This window comes from Dipodomys ordii, unplaced genomic scaffold (assembly GCF_000151885.1).
Source record: "Dipodomys ordii isolate 6190 unplaced genomic scaffold, Dord_2.0 Scaffold104, whole genome shotgun sequence".
Lineage (NCBI taxonomy): Eukaryota > Metazoa > Chordata > Mammalia > Rodentia > Heteromyidae > Dipodomys > Dipodomys ordii.
Genome location: NW_012267320.1, coordinates 5,026,439 through 5,044,037, shown reverse-complemented (window position 1 = coordinate 5,044,037; position 17,599 = coordinate 5,026,439). Strand labels below are relative to the sequence as shown.

At 44.7% G+C, this 17,599-nt stretch overlaps 1 protein-coding gene across 1 annotated transcript in view; it reads right to left on the bottom strand.

Annotated features, from left to right (window-relative positions):
• Positions 1 to 17,599, bottom strand: part of Tiam1 (T-cell lymphoma invasion and metastasis 1) — a 350,718-nt gene that overhangs the window by 21,752 nt on the left and 311,367 nt on the right. The window contains exons 17-20 of the mRNA XM_013027533.1: positions 15,775 to 15,878; positions 3,503 to 3,682; positions 1,856 to 1,924; positions 1,426 to 1,551 (exon numbers count right to left, since the gene is read on the bottom strand). Of these exons, the coding sequence (XP_012882987.1) occupies positions 1,426 to 1,551; positions 1,856 to 1,924; positions 3,503 to 3,682; positions 15,775 to 15,878 (479 nt within the window). The remainder of the gene's footprint in view (positions 1 to 1,425; positions 1,552 to 1,855; positions 1,925 to 3,502; positions 3,683 to 15,774; positions 15,879 to 17,599) is intronic.

The following is a 17,599-nucleotide window of genomic DNA, read 5'->3' as shown; positions in this document are numbered from 1 at the left end:
CCAGCTGGCCTGAGACCCAGCCCTCCCAGCTCTGTCTCTAGAGTAGTTGGGATCACAGGCACGTTTCCCCACAATTCAGCCCCCCAAAGCATGCACTGTATCTAATACATAATGTAAAGTAAGTTCTGATGGCCTTCTGACTGAAAGAAACAAAGTTTAATTTGGGATCACACGAAGACCTAAACGCCCTTCCTATATATGTTCTACCCCTGTCAAACCCAGCTCCTCAGAGGCAGCACAGAACCCACGACCCTGTAAGGCCTCATTATCCTCTGAGCCAGGGTCAACAATAAGAGCTGTCCAACAAGAAAAGCTGTGGAAGATCAAGCCTTATCCCTGTATCCACACAACAGATATTCCTTTGCTTAGCTTCGTATTTACTAAACACCATATAGTAAGAACAGGTTAAATAGTAAGTTATTTGCTTATTCTTCTGGTCTGAAAAACTGATCTCAGGGCATACTGAGATCAATACTGCACGCAAATGACACAAGGGGTGTACATGCCAGCGTCCATCTTCAGAGGCTCCGCACGGGTTCAGATACATAGCAGTTCCCAAGATAAAATGTCTCTGAACTTAGGAACGTAACAGGAAGCAGAAGCAGGCTGCCTGAGGATGGGAGCCAGTGAGAAGCAGGGGAGAGCTCACCAGAGGCTGGAAGACACGTTTAGGAGTGATGACTGTGATCACTGCATGGTGAGTGTGTGTGTATTTTCACAACAGATCAGACAGTATCCTGTAAGTAGTGTATTACTTGTCAATTGGACCTCAGTCAATCTGTTTTTGAAAAGCAAGTGAAGGTAGCATGTAAGCCAACACAGGCACCAACGGATTTTGTCAGCTGGAATTTCAGCTTGGGAACTCTCTGCAGTGAAGGAAGCATCTCAGGGGCAGAGGCCGGGCCAAGCCGTGAGCATCCCCACTAACACTCCATACATCCTCATTAGGGCAGCAAGGACACTGTGTGCTAGATTGCCTTCCTCCTGAATAATGATAAGCAGTTCTGTGCAGCAAGCTTTCCCAGAACAGGATTAATTAATTTGTTTACTGGAAAGCCAGAGGGGCTATTTTAATTTGAACATAGCTAATTCATTAACGACCCTCTCATAAACACAACAAAAGGTCAAGGTTGACACATCTTCCAAAGTGGAAGCTGGCAGGTGAACCAGTTCAGCCCATGCTGAGGTTCCTAGCCTTTTATTAGCCATACAAGCAGGATATTTGGGTTCCTGGAGCTCGGCATTAAAAGCGCTCTTACTGTACAACCCAAGGAAGCACCAGAACTTGCCAAAGAGTCCATAAGACTCCCCACCCCCACCCCCAAGAGGCTGGACTTCACCTATAGGACAACTCCACCCCCACCCCCACCCTCACCCCCACCCCCACCCCTGGCCACCAGATAAAGCAACAAGGACAAAGCTCACCTTAAACTGATCCACTTTCTCAAGCTTTTCCAAATCAGGTACCAGTCTCACTCCATCTTCTAGAGTTTTAAGAAACTCTACTTGAAACTCTACCATTTCTGTTAAATTTCCAAAGAGCACATCGAGCTGAAAGAGGAATAGAAAAAAAAAATCTTTCCATCTGCCATTGAGTGTGCAGAAACTATTTCTATCCAACTGTAAGATTTTTCTATCAGTGTTTATGAACTAGGGTAATGGTTTTCCTACCCGCTCCTTGATCTTCAAGACTATATTAAGGCTTAACAGGAAAGTACTTGGCTTGCATTATCACAGCTAGGCAAATTCAAAATGCTTCCAGTATTACACATATTCCCTATTCCTGCCTTCCTGCCAGCAGGTCAACCTGTAGTGTGAGCCTCATCAAGTGAAGACAAAATGCACCCTCCCTTACCTCATCTTGGGTGAGAAACGTCTCTTTCTGAAGAGGCTTCAGATATCTTTCCATGAGACAGTTCAAGTCCTGAAAGACAAAAGAATACATCATTAGCACATCGAAAAGTCTGGAAAGAATCTAAAGGAAAGAGGAAGAAAAAAGCACATCATGCCCCAATGCTAACAAGATCCAAATATAAATCTACCTCTTCTGCAAATACCTTAGGTTCTTCATGCTATTTGGTCTTCACGGAATCCCTAGAAGTCATTTTGGATCTAGACATCAGGAACAAGTAGGGCTGTATCGCAATAAAACTTTATTTGCAAAAGCAGACAGCAGGCTGAATTTAGCTCCAGGGCCACAATTTGCTAGTTTAGACTAAAATGCATGCTAGGTGCTGGTGGCTCACACCTGTAACCCTAGCTACTCAGGAGACTGAGATCTGAGGGTCATAGTTACAAGCCAGCCTAGGCAGAAAACCCCATGAGACTCTTATGTCCAATTAACCATCAGAAAGTAAGAAGTGAAGCTGTAGCTCAAGTACTAGAGCCTTGAATAAAAAAGCTAAAGGATAGCACCCAGGCCCTAAATTCAAGCTCCTGGACCAGTATCCCCTCCTCCCCAAAAAAACCCAAAAGCCAGATTATACTGCTTCCACTTAGGGAAGGTAACAATGTAACTAAACCAGAATAAATGATAGCTGACACCTTTCTACCTAGACTTAGATGAAGACCATGATAATGTCTTTGACTTAAATGAGATTCTGACCAGGCACTGGTGGCTCATGTCTATAATCGTCTGGAAGCTGAGATCTGTGGATCATGATTTTAAGCCAACCCAGACAAGACAAACCCCAAAGAGATTCCTATCTCCAATTAAACAGCAAAAAGCCAGAAGTGAAGGTATGGTTTAAGTGGTAGAGTGCTAGCCTTGAGGAGAAAAGCCTAAGCAAGAAGGTGAGGTCCTGAGTTCAAGCTTCAGTACTGCTGGGAGCAGGGGAGGAGAAAGTGAGTATGAATATATAGCTAGCCACTAAAACGAATTGCAAGAAGAAGGACATATGCATAGACAAGGGAACTATGAACTTGAATAAGGAGCAAGAACAAACAATAAAATTCCTCCTCTAAGCAAGGCGCCAGTGGCTCAGGTCTGTAAATCCTAGCTACTCAGAAGGCTGAAATCTGAGGACTGAAGTCCATGAGACCACTTAACCTCCAAAAAGCCAGAAGTGAAGCTGTGGCTCAAGTGATAGAGCACTAGCCTTGAGCACAAAAGTTCGAGGACAGCACCCAGGCCCTGTGTTCAAGCTCCAGGACTAGTACCAAAAAAAACCCTAAACAAACAAAAGTAAACAGTTCTGTTTTTATATTAGCTCTATAAAAACATACATATGTAACAAGGCTAGAAGAATAATTTTACATTCATCATCACTTCTGCATATTCATATTCATTGCCATACATCATCTGATTCTAAATTGCTGCAAGTGGGCTAAAATTCAAAAGGAAAGTCAATATTCAGACGGAAGGCCCAATTCCACAGGAGAGCCCAGGATGCCAGATCCCCACAACCTGCCTTGTCAGTCACAGACAGCATGGCCACACTCAAGACACACAAGCTGTGGATTTTCTAGAAGGGCAGGGAAGGGAGGCGGGGCCTGGACGTACTTTGACGTAGGTACGCTCGGTCTCCAGGAGCTCGCAGATGACCTTCCGCAGCTTGTCCGCGTCTGACAGTTGTCTCATGGTGGCCAGCTGAGGCCCCGTGGTGTCCTGAGGCGACGGGCTCGTGTCAGACGAGCTCATCTCGTGCAAACTGCGGCAGAACGCGGCCACCTGCTCCGTACTCTTCGGAGATGAGACAAGACAGAGGTAGTTAGCCCTCGTCATTAACCTTTCTGGTGAATAAACTCACAAATGAATTGTATCTCGTGTCTCCCAAATCACCGCACGCCCAGGAGAGCACCAAGAAGGCTGAGTACAGGCAGAATAACAAGTGATAATACCAGGTCACCAGGTGGGTGCTCACTGCACTGCACGTCTGATGCTCTTAATCTTCCCCTCTGGGAAGGAAATGCCACTGTGATTCCCATTGGACAGCTGGGACAAAGGAGGGCCAGAGAGGTGACGTAACTTGCTCAATGTGATGTGCTAGTGGTGTCAGAGCTGAAACAAGCACAACCTATGGGATTTTGTGGTGGTTGTTTGTTTTTTCAGTTCTGAGGATTAAACCCATGCCTCCAGGATGCCAGGCAAGTGTTCTACCCCTAGGCCACATCCCCAAGCCTAAGCCGAGAGCCTTCACCCACAATTGTATCACACGGAACACAAGGGAATTCATCATCATCAGACCCAGTTCAGGGCACAATCTACTTACTTTGTAATGCTGAGGATAACCCCTTCCTATATACATTAAAAAAATTCTTTATTTAGGACAGCTATATCCAGTGTGGTGTGTTTTGTTTGTTGAGTTTCTCTAACTCTAGATTCTACAAAGGGAAAAAGGCCTAATCCTCTAAGAAGAGGGAAATGGGCTTCAAACAAGTGCACGTAAGAGACAGAGAGAGAGGGACAGAGACAGAGACAGAAACAGACAGACAGAGACAGAGATAGTGAGAGAGATGATCCAGGTTGAGTGTGGTCACTTACATCTGTAACCTTAGCTACTTGGAAGGCAAAGATAGGAAGGATTACAAGGATTACAGTTTTAGGCTAGCATGGATAAAAATTATAGAGACCCCATCTCAACAAGTAAGCTGGGTTTCATTGTGTATGTCTGTATAGAATCTAAGAAGAAGAATAGATAAGAGGATCACCTTCAGGCTAGCTATGGACAAGAAAAAAAAAAAGCCCTGTCTAAAAATAATCTAAAAGCAAAATAAAGCTGGAGGTGTGGCTCAAGTGGTAGAGCTCTTAGCAAGTGCAAGGCCCAGAATTTAGATCCCCATACTGCCAATTTTTTCTGAAGGGGGTGGGGGGGAGATGAAGAGAGATGATTCAGATGAAGACTGGTAAGTTTACGCAAGTGTTTGCCATCTAATTAGTTTAGGACTAAACTAAGGGGTGGCTCTCTCCCTTGGAGTGTACTAGAACCATCTGGGGGCATTTAAAAACTCCAGTGCCCAGTGCACAGCACAGAGCATTTAAAGAAAAATCTCTGCAGAGGGACGTGCCAGAGCCAGCATGTTCAAGGCTCCCTGTGGAATTGCTCCAGGGCTATTCTGGAGCCCGAGTCTAGTCTATTTGTGCAAATGTACTTCTTTAAAGTACATAAAGTAGTGGAGAACTCCTTAAGGATCGCGGTCCTTTCTTGGACTGCTCTTCTATTGTCCAATTCCAAGCTAGGCACAATGGCCACATTTCCAGTATACTAGTGCATATAAAGAATTCCTTCTTAGGATGAGGGAGGAGGCTCACCCCTGTAATCCTAGCTACTACTCAAGAGGCAAAGATCAGGAGGATAGAGGTTCAAGGATAGGCCAGGCAAAGCTTTCAAGATAGCATCTCCACAGAAAAATGGCCACGCAAGTTGGCTTCCACCTGTCATCCCCAAGGGAGAAAGTACTAAGATCTGATCTTAAAAATACTAGAAGCAGAAAGGACTAGAGGTATGACTCAAGGGCAAGGCCTTGAGTTCAACACTTCAGTTCTGCCCAGAAAAATAATAGTAATTTGAAAAAAAAAAAACCAACAAGTATTTCTTTGTCATCCAGGAAGGAGAGGAAACCCCTCCCCAAAACAATAGCAGCTACACAGAGTGCTGAGAGTTAAGCCTGGCATGTGTGAAGGGCAGGAAGGCTACAAGGACACTACTCCATGGAGCTATTTTTAAACACAGAAAACAACTAACATTAAGGAATCTTTCTCTTATTTGCATATGCAAAAAAAGCATGAAGACTGCACAGGTCAGCAAGGATGCACTAATTAGGAAAGAGCAGAGCTAGGACCCAAACCACAGAGCCGTTGTTTCAATTCTTTTACCATGGCTCTGGCTTAGTTGTTGATATTGAAAACCCAGCCAGAAAGTGTCAGTTGTCTGCTGGTGGCTCCATTCCCCATTCTCTATGCAGGTGTGTCAAATACCAACCATCCCCCCAAAACTCCTCCCGCAGGTGACTGTGGAAAAACCCACTCAAATGGCCCCAACTGTTTGCTATCTGAATTTCATCTCAAGAAGGCTGTTTTAAAAGAGATGGATGTTTTTTGTAATCAAGGATTCTTTTTCTAGAAATGAACTGTAAGCTTTATGTTAGTTTTGATAGGATTTGTTAAATGCGTGTTATCTGTAGCATACATTCATAGGGCACTCTCATAAAAATTCAAAAGGAAGCCAGGTGTTAGTGGTTCATACCTGTCATCCTAACTGTTCAGAAGGCTGAGATCTGAGGATCATCATTCTAAGTGAGCCCAGACAGGAAAGCCCATGAGCTCTTGCCACCAACTAACCAGCAGAGAGCCAGTAGTAGAGCTGGAGGCTGGAGGAAGAGCTGTGTGGCTCAAGTAACAACCTTGAACAAATAACTAAGTGACAGTGCCCGGGTCCTGAGTTCAAGCCCCAGTGCTGGCACATACACATCCCAAAGCAAATAAATCATAGGAAGTCATCTGTTTTCAATGATAAAAAACAACAGACAACTTAGTGCAATGCCGTTACAGGAAAGGTTACCTCTCTCCTGCTAACCCCTTAATCAAATTATGGCTTCTACCAAGAAAGACAGCAGCCCCCCCTCCCCTCATCTGTGGGGTCACTAGACCCGATTTCGATGATCTGATATCTGAAAAGTATTCAAATCTGTCTTGGCTTTTTCATGAGAAATCAAGAGGCCATATTCAACAATATTTATGGGCAGGGCACTGGTGGCTCACGCCTATAATCCTAGCTATTCAGAAGGCTGAGGTGTGAGGACTGCAGTTCGAAGACAGCTGGGCAGAAAAGTCTGAGACTTTTAATTAACAACCAGAAAAGCTAGAAGTAGAGCTGTGGTTCAAGGTAGCAGAGTGCTAGCCTTGAGCAAAAAGCTCTGACATAGTAGTCAAGCCTTGAGTTGAAGCTCTATAACCAACAACACAAAGAAAAATGCTTTGTCTGGCACTGGTGGCTCAGGCCTGTAATCCCAGCTGCTCAGGAGGCTGAGTGAGATCTGAGGATCAGGTTGGAAGCCAGCCCAGGGTGTGTGTGTGTGTGTTTGTGTGTGTGTGTGTGTACGCGTGCGCGCGTGTGTGTGTGTGTAAAGGAGTCTGTGAAGACACCCCAGGGGTTTGTGTGTGTGTGTGTGTAAAGGAGTCTGTGAAGACACCCCAGGGGTGTGTGTGTGTGTGTGTGTGTGTGTGTGTGTGTGTATGTGTAAAGGAGTCTGTGAAGACTCTTATCTCCAGAAGTCAGAAATGGAGCTGTGGCTCAAAGTGGTAGAGAACTAGCCTTGAGTAAAAAAGCTGAAGGGCAGCACCCAGGCCCTGAATTCAACCCTACAACAGACAAAACATAAAAATAAAAATTAGAAAAAAAAACTTTTATGATAGGATATTATCATGATAGTTTATATTCTTACATTTTCTCATGTATCTTCAGTATTACACTGTTCTAGTTTATCATTAGTTGTTGTTAATCTCGTTATCATTCCTAACTTATAACTTAAGCTTGACCATAGACAGACACGCATAGAGGGAAAGGGTATAAGTGGGATTTGGAAGTATCCACCATTTTAGGCAACAAAGTAGAAAGCTCAGAAAGGGGGAACAATTGTACCTTCGCATTCCAGGGGACACTTGTGACTCCTGCGATCTTCCCTGGCATCACATTCCTCAGCCCTCCCCCCCCCCCTGAGCTTTGGCTAGAGGCTCCTGAGGGAGCAGGGGACAAGGTCGCCCCCCCTCAATTGGCAGCCATTTCACCCCAACTCACTGGTTCAAGGTGTGAGCCGTCATGTGTGTCCCTAGAAGCCAGGTCCAAATGGATAGAATCGCTTTCCTGTCAATGTGTATTATTTGAATACAGAATAAACTAGTACCATAGAATTCACAAGTTATAGACTATGCAGGAGATTAGTTATGAAGCTCTTATGCTTCTGTTTGGCAGGAAAAGAATGAACTGAAAAGAATGTGATAAATTCAAGACGTTTCCTATTCTAAAACATTAACCCCCCCCCCAAAATCTCTTGTTGGTGAAATGACAAAGGCAGGGCTCCCCTGGCGCAGCCCTAAGTTAGAGGCGTTCTATGTCATGATTTGGCTTTCAAATCTCCTGTCCCCCAACCTGCCCACACCACCACCGTAGCTCAAGTTTTCACGTAGGTCAAAATCCACCCAAGCGCTGCTACCACAAGTGCCCAACCAGGCAACCTGGGTTGGAGAGCCCTACAAGCAAGCAGACAGTTCCTCCGTCAGCCCCAAGCCTGCGAGGCAAGAGGAAGATGGCTGGGAGTGCTCCAGAGCAAAAAGCAGCAGTCTTCCCCCAGTGAAGGCCTGCAATCAGTCACCCTGGAGACCGAAGTGCACTCCCAAACACTTAAGAGCTGAAAACCCTCAGAGGGTGAGCAGAGCCCTGTCAGGACAGACAATTTTCCAACCTTCAGAGAAGACAGGACAATGGAGAGGAAATGGGTCACCTTACCCCGGCCAGTGTGAAGCTGGGGCTTTTATAATATCCTTTTCCTCCTGGGGGAGATGAAAAGAAAGTACAAAAACGGAAAGGGGGCAGACTTTTAAGGACACATTATCAACACAAGCCACCCAGCTGTTAAAGCCTTCCTGTTATGCAACCACCCAAGGCAGTGTCTGCTTCAGATGAACCAGGTTCCAAAACGGTTCTCTGACCGATTTAACACATCCCACAGACTTAAAAGCACCAACAGTGGCCTCAAATCCTATGCTTTCATGTAGGCTTATTTTGGGGAGATACAAACCAAAGTGATGTATGTCCTCATAAATTCAGAGCCCCAAATACACAGGAGTAGCTCTTTTATTGTTATTTTTTGTCACTTTTTCAAAATCTCTCCAACAAACTTCAAAATAGGAAAGTCCAGGATGAATAGACTGACTTAGCAAATCAAGGCTCACTCGCTATTTTCAAAAATTAAATTTCACTCCAATATTTGACACATATTCTGTATTAGCACAAAACCAGTACATAGCTTGATTTGATTTTGTTAAACTATTTCATGCCATCAGCCCACGACATTTTCTTTGTAGAGTTAATATTTATTATAGGCTCTGACTTACAGACCTAGGTCAGCTAACATTAAACTGTTAACACATCCCTGAGCTAGCCTTTACATTCACCTTCTAGTCAAGTCTACAGAAATAAAGCCAAAAGCACTTAAAGCTTCGAGGGTGGGGATCAGCTTCCAGCAAAACAACACACTTTAAACTCCAAGAGCCAATAGAACGTGGCAGAGAGGATTTGCAGTAACAATTATTTACTTGGGGGGGGGGAGGGGAAGCTACACCTTTTTGCCATTTAAATATCAAACAATAAATGGCAAGATTCTAAGCCAAATCACCTGCACACCAATGACTGACAGCATCACATACACAAAAAAGAAAGGAAAAGAAAGTGCTACAATACATATTCTGTGACAAGCAAAGTCTCCTAAAAGCAAATGTGGGGAAGGAGGCTGGGTGCCAGTGGCTCACACCTGTAATCCTAGCAGTTCAGGAAGCTGAGATCTGATGCTCACAATTTGAAGCCAGCTCAAGCAGAAAAGTCCATGAGACTCTCGTCTCCATTTAACCAGCAAAAGAGAGCTGAAAGTGGAGCTGTAACTCAAGTGGTAGAAGGCTAGCCTTGAGAGAAAAAGCTAAGAGGCACTGCCCAGTCCCTGAGATTCAGCCCCAGAACTAACACACACACACACATACAACACACAAACAAATAATAGTAATAATAATAGGGAAAGGGAGTGAGGATAATCACCCTTCCCTGAAATCAGAAGCAATTCCACTGACACCCAGCACCTCCACAGGTCTAGAGGGACCCTACACAGCAGACATGCTCACCAGATGCAAAGTACGGTAGACTGAGTCACCAGACCTGTCCCCGTTTTCCGTCCTGGGCTTGCGCTTTATTTTCCACAGTGCAGACATCATCAGGAATATATTCGCATGACAATTACTTCCACCACCTTCTGAGCTCGGCTCGGAAAGAGAAGTTTCTCAAAAGGCTCAAGGAACACCAAACCCCTTCCAGCTGGGCAGAGAGCATCCTCTCCCCAGGACACCCCATGCCCGCTCCCTGCTAAGTCTGCAGCCACATGTCAATGCGGACAGGACAAGGATCAATTGCGACCCCTACTACAGCGGCATCTGCTTCCCGTCTAGGCCTCTGGGAGGCTGTCAAAAGCAAAACCGTGGACAAGAAAGCAGGCTTTGACTTCACCTGGCTAAACAACAAAAGTTCCAGGAAGCCCCCAGCCAACTCAGGCCAGAAAACAAAGCATTGAGCACCTCCTGGGATGCAGGATACACTGGAGCCGCTCTGCCCTGCAGCTAGCTTCAGCTGATTGGCCAGCATCCTGCACAGTAATAGCAGACCCGCCCCCTGCCCAGCTCAGACAACTTGGCAGCTCTCCTCCCTGGGCGAAAGGTGAGGAGGGAGGTGCAGGCACCATGGCACAAAAGGTGTTCTTTAAGAATGTACAAGTTCGGATGGGAAGGGGAAACAAAGGAGGAGGCTGCAATGCTTGATAAGAAATGTACTCATTATTTTGCCCATGTAATTGTAACCCCTCTGTACAGTATTTTCACAATTAAAAAAAAAAAGAATGTACAAGTTCAAGACGTTATGTCGAAAAACGAACTTTACAACTTTGGCCTGGGGTGGGGGAGGGGGTGGGGGTGCAGGGGTGAGAGATGGGAAGGGATGGGAAGGGGAAACAAAGGAGGAGGCAACGATGCTTGATAAGAAATGCACTCATTATCTTGCCCATGTAATTGTAACCCCTCTGTACAGTATTTTCACAATAAAAAAATGTACAAGTTCACACTTTGCACTACAGTGTGGTTCTTTTAAAAGTAGACATCTCTGAGATAATTCCCTCCCCGCCCCCCCAAAAAACCCCAAAAACTACCTATTTGGATTAAAAAGGAAAACAAAATTAAAAGGTCATTCTAAATGTAAATATTCTAAAAGAATTCTAATAGATTTGCTAAGCAGAAAGCAGAACAGTAGCTGCCCAGAGCCTGGAATGTAAAGCACAGGATTCCACAGTCCCAAACCAATGAGAATTGTACAAGTAAGCTTTCAATTAGAAGCTGGCATCGGAGGAGGGGAGGGAAGTGAGGCTCATCAGAGGAAGAAAGGGAAAGGCCCCCAGATTGCTCTGCCACAGGACAGTTCCCCCTACACCCCCTCTCTGGGCTGTGACATTCTGATATCACCCCCTCTGAGCTAAAGAATATAATTATCCACTTACTCCACCCTAAAAGAACACTGGAGCCAAGCACTAGTGGCTCATACCTGTAATCCTAGCTACTCAGGAGGTTGAGATTTGAGGGTCATGGTGTGAAGCCAGCTCAGGAAACAAAAAAGTGTATGAAACTCTTATCTCCAATTAACCAGCAAAAGAAGTGGTACTGTGTGGCGTAAGTGGTAGTGTGTTAGCTTTGAGCAAACATGCTACTGGAGACCAAACACCCTGGCCCTGAGTTCAAGCCCCCCCCCCCAAACCTCCCAAAATGTACAAAACTACCATCTAAATTGTATTTATTACTAGGGCTTGAACTCAAGACCTCAAGCTCTCGCCTGGCTTTTTTGCTCATGGGTGGTACTCTACCACTTACTTAATTGGAAATAAGAATATCTCAGATTTGTCTGCCCAGGGTGGCTTTTAAACTGTGATCTTCAGATCTCAGTTTCTTGAGTAACTACCAAAAACTTCCATTTAAAACACTGGATAGAATATATATAGAATGTCAACACACTGTCTTTTTTCTAGCTACAATCTGTGTTTCATAAAGCATGAATGACCAAAACAAAACATAAAACAACCACAAGATCAACAGCATTACCCACTCAGCCAGAGGTGGGGAGACATGGGCTACTAGTATCTGTTTACTCACTAGTTATATTTACATATCCAATGAATATAAGTGCATTTAAACAAGGCTATAGCATTTTTCTACACTTCAGCATATTGACACAGGAGATGCATTAAAAAAATTAACCTTAATCAAGATACCTACAAAACACAGCATTAGGAAATTATGTAAGTGGTTCATGGCTGTGTCTCTAAAACTACTAATAAATTAATTTCTTCTTTTATGAACCCTGGTACTTAACACCAGACCTTAACACTCCTACCAAAAGGTATTTTTTTGTTGTACTTTTGTTTTCTTCTTTTTTTGTGTCAGTGCTGGGGCTTGAATTCAGGACCTATCTCTTAGTTTCTTCCCTTAAGGTGGGTGCTCTACCACTTGAGCCAAAACTCGACTTCCAGCATTCTGGTGGGTAACTGGAGAAAAAAAGGTCTTCTAGACTTTCCTGCCCTGGCTGGCTTTGAACCTTTTGCCTCAGATCTCAGCCTCCTGAGTAGCTAGGATTACAAGCGTGGGTCAGCAGTACTGGGCTCAAAAGGTAGGTTTTAACACTGACCTAAATAACACAAAGGCTGTAGCCAAACCAATTTACCTACCCCCGCTTTTTTTTTTTCCATTACAGAGCTCGCGAGTAAGTTTCAGCAAATCCCTTAACCTCTCTCTTCAAGGACTATCTTCAACAAAACAAGGCAAACAGAGTATCTTTCTCAGCAGTATTGTGAGGATGATACTGGGTAAAGTGAAAGGGTATCTAATATACACAGAACATTAAATTAACATTTCACAGTAGGACCCACTGGCCAGGATGGCAGGTAAAAGGTGAAATTTGTGTTTTCAAATATCCTGAGAGGTATTTAATTCTCATCAGGAGCTACTTTAGTAAGCGAATTTAGGTTACAAGAAAAAATATTTCAAATAAAGAAATATTTTGGAGGGAAAATTTCTGGGTACAGCTCTGACCTTTGGTCCTGTCTGTCCCAGGTAAGTTCCAGGGCCCAGGAGGCCAGAGACGCACAGAGTTGAGCCTCAAAACCTGGGACTTCTCTCTTCCTGCCTCTCCTCTGCTAGACTTTCTATGAGAGTGCTGCCTGGAGAGACTCAGGACTCTTGTATTTAAAGTGGAAACAAGCCAGGTGCCAGTGGCTCACACCTGTAATCCTAGCGACTCAGGAGGCTGAGATCTGAAGATGGAGGTTTGAAGTCAACCTGGGCAGAAAAGCCCATGAGACTCTTATCTCCAATGAACCACCAAAAAGCCAGAGATGGAGCTGTGGCTGAAGTAGCAGCACCCAGACCTAGAGTTCCAAGCCCTAGGACTGGCAAAATAATAATAATAATACTAAAATAGCAACAGTATCTCTCAAAACCCACAATTGGATAATAACACCAAGCCACTAGAGTGAAACAAAAACATTCCAAGTTAAAAAGAACTTAAAGACAAATGTTTCAGACACAGGAAAAGAATTATCTGTGTACAGATTCCTCCATACTCCCCACAGAAGTGAATAAAAGCAATGTAAAAAATACATAAAAGTTGGGCTGGGAAGGTGGCTCAGTGGTAGAGCGCTTGCCTTGCATGCTCGAGGCCCTGGGTTCGATTCCTCAGCACCACATAAGCAAAAAGAAAAAAGCCGGAAGTGGCGCTGTGGCTCAAGTGGTAGAGCGCTAGCCTTGAGCTGAAGAGCTGAGGGACAGCACCCAGGCCCAGAGTTCAGGCCCCACAACCAGACCCCCCCAAAAAAAATACATAAAAGTAATGTAAGCATGTTTTCCTTCCTTTCTTCCTCCCTCCCTCCTTCTCTCTGGCTATAAATGCAACATGCATTTCTATTGATCCACTTTTAGTTAATAACTAATAATAATGCTCTTCCTAAATAAAGGCAGACATATCATTATTTAAATATTTAATTTTATATTATGCCTAACTTAAGAAGACATCAAGAATGATAATCCTAGTCAGGAACCAGTAGCTACTCCAAAGGGCACAGTCTGAAGCTAACCCAGGCAGTGACGTCTAAGAGACTTCATCTCTAAAATAACTAGCAAAAAAAGAGGTTAGAGACATAGCTTGAATGGTAGAGTGCCAGCAGAGCAAGCAGGATGAGCAAATATGAGACTCTGAGTTCAAACCCTCAGACTCCCCTGCTGCCAGAATATTAATCGTATAACGAAGTTATAGGATTACTCCTATAAGGAAGTGCTGAAGACAGTTAAAAAAAACACAAAAGCAAAACACAGGCATGGTGGTGCACTCTTGTAATATCAGCACTCAGGAGGCAAAGACAAGAAGATCAAGAGTTTGAGGCCAGCTTGGTTTGCATAGAGAAACCCTGTGGGCCTATCTCAGGAAGGAGGGAAGGGAAGGAAGAAGGGAGGAAGGGACAGAGGGAGAGAGGGAAGAAGAGAGAGGGGAGGGAGGAGAGAAGAGAGAGGGAGGGAGGGAGGAAAGGAAAGTCTTAGAGAAAGATAGGAATACAGAGTAAGACAAAACAGGAGATACATAGAAAGAGTTCCTATTTTTATTTTTTTATGTGGTATGAAGGTTTGAATCCAGGGCCTCAAATTTGCTAGGCAAGCATGCTACAACTTAAGCCATAGTCCCAGCCCTTTTGGCTTTAGTTTATTTCTCAGTGTCTTGACCTTTGGATTCTGATCATCCTTCCTCCACCTCTCGCATTGTTGCGAATACAGGTGTGAGCACTGCTCTCAGCCCAGAAATAGTTCATTTTTGGGTTGCATTTCCGTTTGCCATAGTTATATTATTTGAGTCAATGATCAAATCACTGGGTAAAAGCAAGACTCACCCTGACTCTTCACATGAGTAAACCAAAGGTGTAATTTAAATTTATGCAATTTTTTCAGGTTACATGATTGCTAAGGGACAATCAGAAGAATGAAAGTTAACCAGTCAGATTGACATAACTGCCAATATGACTTGAAAAGATGAATAACTATGGAAAAAAATCATACACAATTGAGTTTTTAGGAAGGAAGTCTTCTGAAGGTACAAGTTTTGTTTTGGTGGTGGTGGTGGTGGTGTGAGTGTGTGTGTGCACCAGTAGTGGGGCTTGAACTCAGGACCTGGGTGCTATCCCTTAGCTTTACGTGAGGCTGGCACTCTACCACTTAACCACAGTTCTACTTCTGGCTTCTTGCTGGTTAATTAGATATAAAAATCTGATAGGCTTTCTTGTCCAGGCCAGCTTCATACCATAATCCTCAGATCTCAGCCTCCTGAGTAGCTAGGGTTATAGCGGTGAGCCACTGGCACCTGGCAGGTGAAAGGTATTCAAAGTGCATTGTGTTTTAGAGACCGTAATGAAAAGGGTTTCTGATGCACAGAACTCTTCATGAAGAACAGAAATGGCTGAATTACAGCTAATAACGTGAGTGTTCTAAATCAAAGTATCAGAAAAAAACCTTTTTCTCCCAGTGCTCAACTGAAGAACTATCTGTTTGGATTCATAAAAAGAAAAAAGAAATATGCCTTTAATAACAGCCGCTCACAGGTCATTCCACAGCAGCTCGTTACAGAAACCCTAAGTAGCAAGAAAATACAGCGGACTCAATCACACCCATTTTGGATGCAGTCTCATTCCTACACAAATGAAGACATGAGAAGGAAGAGAGATGAATTGGTGTCATTAAGTGGGAGCTCCAACAGTGGCTGAGAGGAGAGGAAAAGGCCCTCAATTCATTACGAGTGATTTCTACCCTCTCTTCTCACACACGGCGTATTACCAAGGCTGGCATTTGGATTTCATAGCCAGCCATTTAGCAACGTGTCAGAGCACAAACGCTTCATCCGGGGAGCGAGGGGCCAACCAAGCCGTGCAGCTGCAGAGGTGGCAGGCAGCTGCATCCCCCCGCGATTCGGGACATGTAATGTGCAAATGAAAACCTCTCACCTTGCTGCTGTGATCCGTCTCATCTGAAGACTCCATATCTGGCCCTTCGGTGTCTTCTGGAGCCGTGTCCGCGCTGCTGCCCTGCTCGCTGCAGAGGCTGTGTCCTGCCAGAGGAAACCACAGGAAAACGTGGGTCTAAGTGAAGAGCCATGGCTGGAAGCCACCCCTGTGATGGACAACTGGGGAGTCCAGCTCAGGAAGTGGGTGCCTATTGTTAGACCTGCCAGGTACAAAGGACATTCTCAATTCAAGAGATGATCATTTGACGCCAAGCACTGGTGGCTCACGCCTGTCATCCTAACTACCCAGGAGGCTGAGATCTGAGGATCACGTTTTGAAGCCAACCCAGACAGGAAAGTCCATGAGACTCTTCTCTCCAAGAAACTACTCACAAACAGCCAGAAGTGGCGCTGTGGCCCAACTGGTAGAGTACTAGCCTTGAGCCAAAGAAGCTTAGGGACAGCGTCCAGGCCTAGTGTCCAAGCCCCAGGACTGGCGAAAGATAAAGAGAGAAAGAGAGAAAGGGAGAAAGAGAGAAGGAGAGGAAAGAAGGAAAGAAGGAAGGAAGGAAAGAGAGAGGGAGAAGGGAAGGGGAGGGAAGGGGAGGGAAGGGAAGGGATCATTTTAGTTATTACTATTTTATTTCAATTACATTTTGTAATGTATAATATATTCAAAAATATATATATTCAAAAATACACAATCATCATTGTTGTGAAATTTCTACACCTTTCCACAACCGACTCTCACCACCCCACACACGTCTTCTGTTGAAGCCCTGACTACCCAGGCCAGGTGAATGGTATTGGTATATAATGGTTGAACTTTGGGGAGATAAACGTCAGCTTAAGTCTTGAGCAAAGACCTTGCTGATGATGGGGCTAGTGTCCTTATGTGGGGAAGAGACTGAGCCAGGGACCAGTGGTTCATATCTACAATCCCAGCAACTAAGGAGTCTGAGATCTGAAGACTGAGGTTCAAAGCCATCCTGAGCATGAAAGTCAGTGAGACTCTTGTCTCCAATTTATCACCAAAAAAAAAGCAGGAAGTAGAACTGTGGCTCAAGTGGTAGAGAGAGTACTAGCCTTGAGCAAAAATAAGCTAAACAACAGCACCCAGGTCCTGAATTCAGGCCCGGTATCAGTGCACATGTGTACACACAGAGGAGGAGACTGACATGCTCTCTTTCTCTTCCTGCCATGGGAGGACTCAGAAAGATGGAGGCTGTCTTCCAGACAGGACAAGAGCCCTCGCCAGGGAACCAGAAGAATCAGCACACGGAAAGCACGACCCGTGACCCGTGACAGGGAACAGAGAGCTGACTGAGAGCTTCTTTGCATCAAGTGAGATGTGTAATCCACACAGGAATTGCAACTTTTGATTTTGAAGTTTCTTGCAATTTGCTATTCTCTTTTAATCGCACTTGGTCATGTGTAATAAGGTAAGCTTACAAAACTTACTTTGGCAAACAGAACTTCCAAAGCTGAAACTATAGACACAGAATTATACTCCTACCCCCAAAAGGAGCTGCAAGTATGTATGGCTCAGTGGTACGATGCTTGCCTAGCACACACAAAGCCCTAGATTTGATCTCCAGTACTCCCTAGATAAACAACAAGATGCTCTTCAAGAAAGAGAGTATAGGGCTGGGAAGGTGGCTCAGTGGTAGAGCGCTTGCCTTGCATGCATGAGGCCCTGGGTTCGATTCCTCAGCACCACATAAGCAAGAAGAAAAAAGCCGGAAGTGGCGCTGTGGCTCAAGCGGTAGAGTGCTAGCCTTGAGCTGAAGAGCTGAGGGACAGTGCCCAGGCCCAGAGTTCAGGCC